At 42.5% G+C, this 10433-nt stretch overlaps 1 protein-coding gene across 1 annotated transcript; it reads right to left on the reverse strand.

Annotated features, from left to right (window-relative positions):
• Positions 1–4704: 4704 nt before the first annotated feature.
• IL6 (interleukin 6) lies at positions 4705–8548 on the reverse strand. The gene is made up of 5 exons (XM_017662724.3): positions 8399–8548; positions 8070–8245; positions 6949–7059; positions 6088–6234; positions 4705–5291 (listed from the first exon to the last, which is right to left on the reverse strand). Exons 1-5 carry the CDS (start codon positions 8502–8504, stop codon positions 5124–5126), a joined length of 708 nt encoding a protein of 235 aa, XP_017518213.3. The 5' UTR covers positions 8505–8548; the 3' UTR covers positions 4705–5123.
• Positions 8549–10433: the final 1885 nt, after the last annotated feature.

Raw genomic sequence — 10433 nt, forward strand, 5'->3', positions numbered from 1 at the left:
CAAAGTGAAAAGACACATGTGGTGAATTCTGGAGAAAATCAGGCACAAGCTCCCAAGAGTCCTCTCCCAGTGGAGTCACACAGGATGCCCTTAATTCCTCTGGCCAGTGATTGTGACACAGGTCTTACAGGGAAGTTCATTAGCATCTCAGTGTCTAAAGTTTTTACTGGGGTATCCTCTGCTTAGCACATATTAAAATTTCAGATTTTCAGAAGGAAAGCAGATGGTTAGTATGACCCATATTGTCTGTACAGTTTAAGCACTCTTATCATTTGTGGAAAATTTTATATTGGTGTAGGAAACTGTTGACTGTTCAAGTTCCCAGATGCCAGCCGAAGGCCAAGCTTATAAGCAGGCTTTTCTAAAGATAGTCTTAGGCCTGCTATGTTCTTTTCTCAGTATAGCCACACCTACTTGCAAAAGAGAATGGGAAAGATAGCCTCTAGATGGGTAACCACATGTCTAATTCAAACTCTATGGTTATGGAGGAAGTGGAGAATGGATTTGAAAAGATAACTAGCAGTCTGCAATGGAATTTACACGTACTGTGACTGCACAAGTTTCTTAGACTCTGCTTCTTTGGTTAATAAACGTGCCTCTGAAATAATACATACACTGAACCATGGTTGGCACACAGTAAGTGCTCAATAACAGTTACATTATCATTTTATTTTTAGTCTATTCTTAGAGCATGTGGGTTGGTTTATTTCTTACTTCTCATTCTTAACTCATCAGAAACTTGAAATTTTTATCAGGAGTGGAATATGGACTGCCGTCTCCCTATTAGCTTTTTCTCTTAGAGATTTTGGGGTCATTTTCATAGTGTAACCTAAGTGTACTCAAACTCCCAGCCTTTGGAGATAATTCTCTCCTTTAGCATCCAACTTTAATAACCAATATCACCATCCCAAGCTCACTACAGGAAATTCAAAGTTCTCCCAAATCTTCCTGAGTGTTCTTAATTTTCTTTTTAAAAAATTTATTATTATTATTATTTATTCTTGATTTTCTTGGTGGTATCGTGCATGTCTTGTTTGTTGCCTGTTTCTTCTTGCTTTGAACTCTTAACCTTTGGTTTCTCCTTGCTCATTTCTCTGAATCTTGTATTTTCAAACTTTCATTGTCCATTTTGTTCCAAAAGGTGGATATGAACCTTCTGTCATTCTTCAGAGCTGGACTACCACAAGGCTGCCAAATATTTGCTTTATGTTGGTAAATACAGCTCATGAAAGTTTTGTGAGTAAGGGAGAAGATAATGAAAAGGTAATAGTAGACATCATAGCAAATGATGTTCCTAAGTCACACTTGTCACAGGTACTCCTAATTTGTCTTCTTTGGTTTTTGCCTCTCACCCCCTAGTACTGTCTGCCCTGTTGCTGCAACCTGCTGCAGAAGACTCTCCGTCTTCTAAATCTTCACTCTGCTACCTTTGGAAGGCAGCTGTGCTCACCACTAACCCACCAATGCACTGTGCTACCTTTGGATCCCAACCTCCTTACCCCATGCCACCAGGAGAAACTGAAAAATCCCTCAACATTTAAAAAACAAAAGCATGTAAACAAAAACAAAAAATCCAAATCAGAAGTTCTTTCCAAGAAAGTCTTTATGTTTTTGTTCTTTTAATGATTTTATTTAATCCATCCTCCATGTCCTTTCATAATGAAGACCCTACTGCTTCAGCTTCATTTCTATTACCTCCCTTTTTGTACCTCAGCTGTTTAGGATACCTTCAGCTCCTCCAACATGTTCTCTCCTGTGTCCGAAGCTTTGTACATGTGGTGCTCACTGTTTGGAACACCTCCCCTGTCTCTCTAACTGGCTGAATCCTACACATTTTTTTAATATAAGCTTAAATGTCATTTCCTCTAGGAAGCCTTTCTTAAACTCTCTACGTTACATTAGACTCTACTACTGTGTACTGCCATAGTAGCCATATTAGTTTTCTAGGGCTGCTATAACAAATTACCACAAACTGGGTGACTTAAAACAGAATAAATTTATTCTCTCACTGTTCTGGAGGCTAGATATCTGAAACCACTGTGTGTGCCAGGCCATGCTCTTTCTGAAGGCCCTAGGGCAGGACGTCCTTCCTTGCCTTTTCAGACCTTCTGGTGGCTGTCATCAATCCTTGGTGAGCCTTGATTGTAGATGCATGTCTCCAGTCTCTGCCTCCTTTCTTCACATGGACTTCTCTCCTATGTCTTTCTGTGTTCCCTTCTCTTCTCATAAGACCCACCCTAATGACTTTATCTTATCTTGATTACTTCTGCAGGGATCTTATTTCCAAGTATGGTCACATTCACAGGTACTAGGGGTTAGGACTCCAACATACCTTTTTAGGGGATCCAATTCAACTCATAATAGTAACACACATACTTAGCAAACATCATAGTAGTAGTTATTTCTTTAAATTGTATTTTGTTAGACTATAAGCTCCTTGAGAGCAGAGACCTCATCTGTTCACCATTATATCCCTAGCTCCCAGCAGAGAATCTGATGTATTGCAGATACTCAGAGAATATTTGAATAAATGAAATGAAGTGAATGAAATGAAAACTGTCCAGTACAGAATTCTGTGTTTTACTCCTCTGTCCAGCTTCTACTTCTTTCCTCTCTCAAAGCCTAGGTGTCTTCTCGAATTCCTGAATCTAGATCAACAGTCAACAAATCCTACTAAACTAGCTCCTGACTATCTTTTGTTGATGGCTGCCTTCGCCTTCTCTTTTGTAGTAATTATCACCATCTTAATTCAGAACATTGTCATCTCTCCCATGGACTGCAATGAAGGCCTCTAGGATGTTCCTTTAACATTCTTTTCCAGTCCCTTTTCTATCCATTTGCCACACTGCAGATTGAGTGATCATGTTAAATGTAAACCTCATCTGTCATTCTATTACTTAAAATCTGTCAATGCCTTCTCACCCCATATGGGTTAAATTCCGAAAATTTCAGTATGGCTTCTGATGCTGGCAGTGATCTAGTCCCAGCCTTGCTCTCCATTCACCCTCAGCCACCTTCCTTCGTGTTCCTTGTGTACTGGGCGTAATGTAGTTTTCATCATCTCCCCGATAGTGTTCTCTTTGTTGATTCAGACTTTTGTATATGCTGTTCCTTCTGCCTGGAATATTCTTCCCTTTCATCTTGGCCTAACTTCTTCATATATTCCATGTCTCAGCTAAAACCTCTTTTCCTCAGCTAAGCCCCCGTGACTGCTCTCCCCACGCTGAGTTAGGGGCCTTTGCTATTAGTTCCTCCAGGGTAGGTTCTCAGGGCACCTCACATTTCTCTTCTGGAAATCTCACCACACTTACATTCTTTGTTCACTGTCTTCCATGCCGTAGTATAAACCACATGAAGGCCAGGGCCATGTCTGACTTGTTCACCTCTGTGTCCCCAGCGTTACCTGACCTGTTTATGGTGCTCAGCACAATTTTGTTTGAAGATGGATGCATTGGTCAGCTGCTATGTTTCTTTGTTCTTTGATTTGGCTCTAATTTTGGGAAGCCCACTTGTGATGCATGGTTTCTAGAAATCAGAAATCTTGCTTGACTCCTCTCAGTTCTTGACCTTTGCGGAATTTCCCTTGCTCAGCAAACCTCCTCCCCTGGAGGAAGAAGTCTATGGGGGTTAGAGTGGGGGAAAGCTTTATTAGGAGGCAGCACTTTAATGTTGCTGGGATTGAAAAGGGGAAATCTTTACCAATTCCCAACAGTACAAGTACAGTACATTGATGACAATGTACTGAAGAAATGACAATGTACTGTTGAGGTGAGATGGAGGGGCCATGTGCAATTAACTAGATTGCCTCTCTTACCACCATTCTTAATGGAGGTGATGGGAGAGGGCAAATGAAGAATGTTGCTGATGGTAAAGGAAAAATGGAGGTGGCTATACATGCACCTACTATTCACTGCCTCTTCTACACGTTCTTAAAATGTTTCTAACTCTTGCTATTTTCCTGAAGATGAAGATATGTAAGTGCACAGTATTTGTAATTTCCCCCTTCATTGACCAACAGTATAGTATGTCCCTCAAATTTGAAGTATCTTATATTTGATCGTCTATGTATGTTATTTTTCATTGAACAAAATGCTTGTTGGGGCCTCCTGTGTTCAGTTCCAGGATGCAAAGAAGAAGACAATAGATTTTGGGTTTCTTGAAGAAAGAAGGCTGGCTGGAAAGAAAAATCCATCCATTTTAAGATGTGATGCAGTGTGGTGGGTGCTATGACAAACAGGTATGTACAGTGTTAAAGAACCCAGAGGAGGGAGGCAGAACTTCTAGCTATTTTTGGACGCTTGTACATTGCTTTGTCTGATACAAGTGGTTATAGCATCTCAAAGGCTTTTGATTGCATCTTTAATGCATTAACTTGTCTTGGGATTTTATACATCATCATCTCTCAGTCCCCTGGGAAGCAATAGATCTAAAGGTTAAAAACAGGGGGTTTGGAAGCAGGTCGACTTGGATTTCAAATCTGGGTCTGCCCCTTACTTTCCAGCAGGATGAAATCACTTACTCACCCACATCCGTAAGAGTATGCAAGTGCCAGAATTAATATGATGGATGCAACACATTTAGCATGGTGCCTGGCATGCGGGAGATGCTCAGTTAGATCTTTCTTGAGGTAATTGTAGCTTTTTTGGGTGCTGGTGGTGATGACAGAAATGTGTTCATGTTAAGTTTCACAGACCACATAGAGGCTTAGTTGTTAATTTTTTTAAAAGTTGTTTATTGGTTGAAATGATTTAAACAATTATATAAATATAATTATAAATATTTCTTTAAAAATGTGTATAAATTAGCAATTGATTTGAGGTAAGCCTACACATTCCAAGAAATGATCTGGCTCTGAAACATCGAGGGTATTCAAGCTGCATGGCCATTTTATGTTATTTTTTCAAAATTAATACATAAACTTGTTTCAAGTGGCACTCCATGAAAAATATAAATATTAATCACTGGTATAAATTAACTCAACATCACATAATTAAATATTAATAAATTAAAAATAGTTAAAATAGTGTCGTAACGCTCACACCTGAAGTCCTTCATAGAGAACAAACAGATTTCTGACCAGAGGAAGGAATGCCCATGAACTATAACAATCTTAGATGGCCAGGTTAATAGTTACGAACAGCCCGTATGCCGACCTCCAGGAAGTCTTCAAAGCCCCTCATGATCAAGTAAATGGTCGAGTTCTTCAGCCACTGAGCCTGTGACTTCAGCTTAAACAACAGGCCTTCTCTTGCTGATGGGCTAGGGATGCATACTAAATTGAAATTTTTCATCTGAAGTGAAAAGAAAACAAAAAGAATTACTTAAAATTGAACAGGTCCTCTGCAGTATTGGCACCACCTGGAGTTTGTTAGGAATATGAATCTCAGGTCTCACCCCGGACCTGCTGAATTAGTCTCTGCATTGGAACAAGATCCCAGGGGATTCCTGTGTACATTAGCGTGGGAAGCCCTGCATCAAGGCAAGAAGCTAGAAAAGGTAGAGGCAGGCTTAATCCCCATGCGCCTGTTATCTGTGCAGGGCATTTCCCGTCACACTTTGGTTCGTGTATACGCTGTGCCACCAAACCTTAGTAATGCGGCATTTGAACAGCTAGCTGGCAGTGACCAAACGCTTAGGTACCTGCTTTTCCAGCCTTTAGCTATTTTTCTGCAGTAAATTTTCTAGCAGAAATAGGGAGAAAGAATAGAAACTACCCATGATGACAAAAACATCACTTGGCAATAACTGAAATATTGAAGTAAGTTTTGTACTCTCTGTTCTTTGTTATATGGATCAATGAGGAGGGTTGAATGTGTTTCCTTCTGCTTCTACAGATTTTTCTTATTTCTTAAGCAATGAGGGATTGATGTTAAAATCCACCTCATTTAATGTAGTTTTCAATACAGTAGTTATTGATGACTTTTGCAGAAGAGAATAAAAAAAAGTGTAACTATCAGGAAATATTTGTTAAAACCTTTCCTTTACATGTGGCCATGCTTCTTAATTGGCTTTACATTCCCAAGTTGTCGAGGCTGTTTCTTTGAGCATGTCATCCCACACCATGTGAGCAGATGAGGAGAGACTCACCTTTTCCTGTAGGGCCTGGACCAGGGCTTTGATGCTGCCCTCCAAATTCTTGGCCTTGTCCTCATCACCATCATAACTGCTCTGGACATACTCCAGGTAGATCTCATACTCCAGAAGACCACTGGTAAATCTTAGTGCACAGATATCCTAAGAGGAAAGATGGTGGGAAAATTTGTTATTGTTAGGAACATATAATTGATTTTAGAAATTAAAATTACTGTAATTCATAACTTCTTCCTCTGCCCCTCCAAGGAACTTCAAGTACTTCTTAGGCATGCTCGAGACATTGGACAGCATCAGCTGTCCCATTTTAAATGTCTGGACAATCAGAGACACCATTTGATCACTTTTATCCAAAGCCCAACAGATGCTAGAATGTGGTAAGGGGGTTCTTTTCTAATTGTCCCCTTAATGCTCTTTACTTTGGCTGCACTCCTGCCCTTGTTAATGTTGGGCTGAAACCTCTTATAGAATAATTAGAAGTCAGTGCAGGTCATCTCACTGTCTGGAAGGAGAAGGGGGTAGAGAATGACCTCAGCAGGGAGGGCAGGCCTGTATCCTGCTAAGGGCAGTCGAGGAGGAGAAAGGTTCCTGGAGCACCTTACCCAGAATGGACTAGCTACACCTGCTGGGGTTTCTAACACTGGACAATTGTGAAAATCCCAACACAGAAGGGCTGTCTCTAATTATGCCATTCAAAAATAAGTTGCCATTAACAAGATTTAATTTGTCCTCCTCATGAAATTTACATTTATCCTCTCCTTTACTGTGGACCTAGTCTATATGTATATAGACACTGCATGAAAGATGGGAGCACTTTTGGCTAAGGCATATGTAAAAGCGAATGTGATGCACTCATACCTGATTGTACCCAGATTGGAAGCATCCATCTCTCTCTTCCAGTTTTGGAAGGTGCATGTTGTTTGCTGAAACTGCGTCCTGGTCGTTACACTTGTCAAACTTGTTACACAGCTGGGAAGGAATACCACAACAGTTAATGTATGAGTGCCCCTAAAACAAACACCACTAGAGGGCTGATTCATGTTCTACCATGGCCAGCAAGTCCTCTAAGAAACATGAAGTCATAAGTATTAACATCCAGTCAAGTAGGTCTAATAGAGACAGGCACACTTGGGTTCACTTCCAGGCTCACCTGTGACTTCAGGCTTGTTACCTATCCTGAGTGTCAGTGTCCCTATCTCTGTAAACTGGGGATAATGAAACACCTCTGTAAGTTTGTTTGAGGGTGGGACATGATATTTATACAATGTAAAGCCAATTTAGAAGGATGGCCACATGTCTGGCACATAGTAGGCACTTAATAGAAGACAGGAATTTGGATAATAATTGCATCAATATGATTTGAGCCTGAGAATATCCCAGGTGGAAGAACTTGTGAGCCCATCTAGCCCAATCCCATAATTTTACAGATGGGGCCCAGAGGTGGTAGGGAATTTGTCCAAGATCACCAAGCTGTTTCAGCAAAACCAGAACTAGATTTGGACCACCGAATTCCCTTTCCTATGTTCTTTACTTTCTACCAAACAGAGGCAAACTACCTTATATTTAAAGCTTGAAAGTTGCTTTAAATTGTCCTGAGAAGCTGAACACTCATTTCAGGTGGTATTTTTCTAATCCTCCCAAAGTCTAAGGGACACAAAGAAGATTGACACATCTTGTTTTTTGGTTAGGGAAAAGGGAGTCTGGAAAGGCAATGACCCTTAGCTCATGCCAACTATGGAGCTGGGAATAGACTAGGAGGCATGGATTTCAGCCCCATTCTATATTTTTCAAAAGGGAAAGGAACTCTCTGAGACCAGCATCAAAGGAGAAATACAGAAGACAACCTGCCCATTTGGCCTCAAATCTAAACTGCTCTGGAATCTAGCAAAGACCTCCCCATGCAGGAGCCCTGTCCACATCCAGGGGCAAGGAGATGAGTGCCCACATGCTCTACATCACCCTCAGCTGAGCCTACCCACCTCCTTTCTCAGTTCACTGATTTTAGAGAGCATGTATTTCACACGCTGTTCCACGTTTCCTGGAGTGGTGAGTGATGGCTTATTTGAGGTGACACCACCTGCAGGTGCTGGGGTAACGAAGCCAGTAGCCATCACCAGGAGCAGCCCCAGTGAGAGGAACGCTGGCGGGAAGGCACCTGTGCAGGAGGGAAGGGAGAGCAGCCAGTGAGCAGCCTGCACAGCTGGCAGAGCTGCACTGCTGACTGCTGGCCGTGGGCCAGCTCTGGGGCCGACACACCCCCTCCTTCAGCCACCGGGGCAGTTCCAAGGCTGGGATTTCCTTCACTTACTTGTGAAGAGGGAGTTCATGGCTGGGTTTCTGGAGGGCAGATGGAGCTCTCTTTCGTTCCTGGTGGGTTCAAGGGCAGAATGAGCCTCAGACATCCCCAGTCTCATATTTATTGGGGGTTGAGACTCTAATATTGAGACTCATGGGAAAATCCCACATTTGATAAATCTTTGTTGGAGGGTGGGGGTGGGGCCAGAGCGGGTGGGGGCTGATTGGAAACCTTATTAAGATTGTGCAATGTGACGTCTTTTAGCATCACACAGGAATCACATCCAGGGGGAGGAAACGTGCGGACTGGGTCTCTGTAGAGGAGTCAGCCCTAAGAAGCAGGATCACTCTACTTTCTTTCTTTTTTTTTTTTTTGGTGACTCAGCACTTTGGCATATCTTGAGAAGGAAAGTAAAGCTGAAGTCATGCACAGTTTAACAGGAGTTGGGGGAGAAGCTAAGGCTGACTATGATTAAAAAAAATACTTTGGTTACCAGATTAACAGGCTGGAATTTAGTATTCCAGTTTGTTCGTATTTGTAAAAACCTAAGATGTTTTAGCCCCAGTTTCTTCAGACGGCACTGCAGCCTACCAGCCTGGGATTACAAATAAGAGGAAACTACGAGCCATCTGCAGGACTTTTCTTCCTGCCTGTCGCTGTGACCAGCTGTTGCAGAACGGCCTGCCTGCCCCCAAACCTCGGGTAGAGTCTCTAGGTGCAGTGGGGAGGGCAGACATAAAGGGCTCCTTTGGGCCATCACCCTCTCCTGCTCCAGCCCGCATCTGCCAGGTGTGTCCTGCTGGCTCCCTGCTGGCCCCCAATGACCTCTGGACACTCTCAAGGGGCCAAGGGGTTTCTGTTGTGCTGCTGGCTACCAGGCAATCTCACTCTTGCTGGGGAGCCCGAGGAGCCGGGCCGGTGCTGAGTCTGCCGGTGCCCTCACATCACTGATGCCCAGTAGGTCCAGGGCAGGAGTGGGGAGCATACACTCACCTCTGATGGGGAGTCCAAGGAGTTCTCACCACTCTTCTGCTGTATGACCTGCTCGAAGTCCAGAGGCAGCTGGGAGGAAATCTTCACAGACTCAGCTCTAGGCTCTGAATCACACTTTCCCTAACTCCTCTCTGGGACCCAAGCCCTCTTATAGGGCCAGCAGTGGGGGCCCCTCTGCCCTTATGACGTCTTTTGCCAGGGGTCCTTTTCTCATGTAAATAATTCTAAACCAATCTCCCAGTCACTCAGATACCTCTGGAGATTGGCTCCAGGCTGAAATTAGGACCCTTGTACAGCACACACACAAATTCTTTACAAAACACAGTGCTATCACCACAATCAGCTTCTTTGCTTTGTAAAGAGGATCTAATCAGGATTGCTAAACGGAGAACCTCTGCTAGGGTATTTAAAATATGAATCAATTTACTCAAGTCTTGTTTTGTGCACAACACTTTAGGGCTGGCCTGTCGTGGGGGGGGTGGGGAAGTGAGGTCATCCATTCTTTCACTGACTTTCTAAACCTGTGCAGGTAGGATTTCAGTTTGAAAATGAAAATGGGAGAGGATAGCTTAATGGTTTCATTTTTAGTGCTCTTGGGTCTTGAGCAACTCAGAAACCTCCAGTCGAGTCCTCTTTCCTGAGTGAAGCCATTTATCCCCACACCCCTGCTGTGCATGTCATAGGCCTCTCTAGTATGAGACTTTTTCTCACATACCTATTTTTTAGAAAATATGACCAAAAATTCAGAATATTTAGTGACTTGGCAATACAGATTTTTCTTTTCAAGTACAAGTTTTTAAAACAGGAAGTACATGTACATACTAAAATGTTCAAATAGGACATCAAGGCATCCAGAGAAAAATAAGTCTTTCTTCTTTATCAGCTCCTCTCCTCAGAGGTAGTGCCTGACCCACAGTATTTTTAGCTTAATTCTGTTACCCTGATCTGGGTGAGGTTTTCTTGGCACTCTGGAACTCACCTCTGTATCTACATTATCTGTTTATATATTGTGTACACACACACCACACACACTATAGTTTCACATTGTCTGGAT

Source organism: Manis javanica, chromosome 6 (assembly GCF_040802235.1).
Source record: "Manis javanica isolate MJ-LG chromosome 6, MJ_LKY, whole genome shotgun sequence".
NCBI lineage: Eukaryota > Metazoa > Chordata > Mammalia > Pholidota > Manidae > Manis > Manis javanica.

What these genes read in the sequence shown, in the direction of transcription:
- IL6 (XM_017662724.3), bottom strand. Translation starts at nt 8,504, where the DNA reads ATGAGACTGGGGATGTCTGAGGCTCATTCTGCCCTTGAACCCACCAGG. An exon ending in CATGAACTCCCTCTTCACAA is followed by an intron (nt 8,246 to 8,398) that starts GTAAGTGAAGGA and finishes CCTCCTGCACAG; the next exon opens with GTGCCTTCCCGCCAGCGTTC. An exon ending in TCCAATCTGGGTACAATCAG is followed by an intron (nt 6,235 to 6,948) that starts GTATGAGTGCAT and finishes CTTTCCTCTTAG; the next exon opens with GATATCTGTGCACTAAGATT.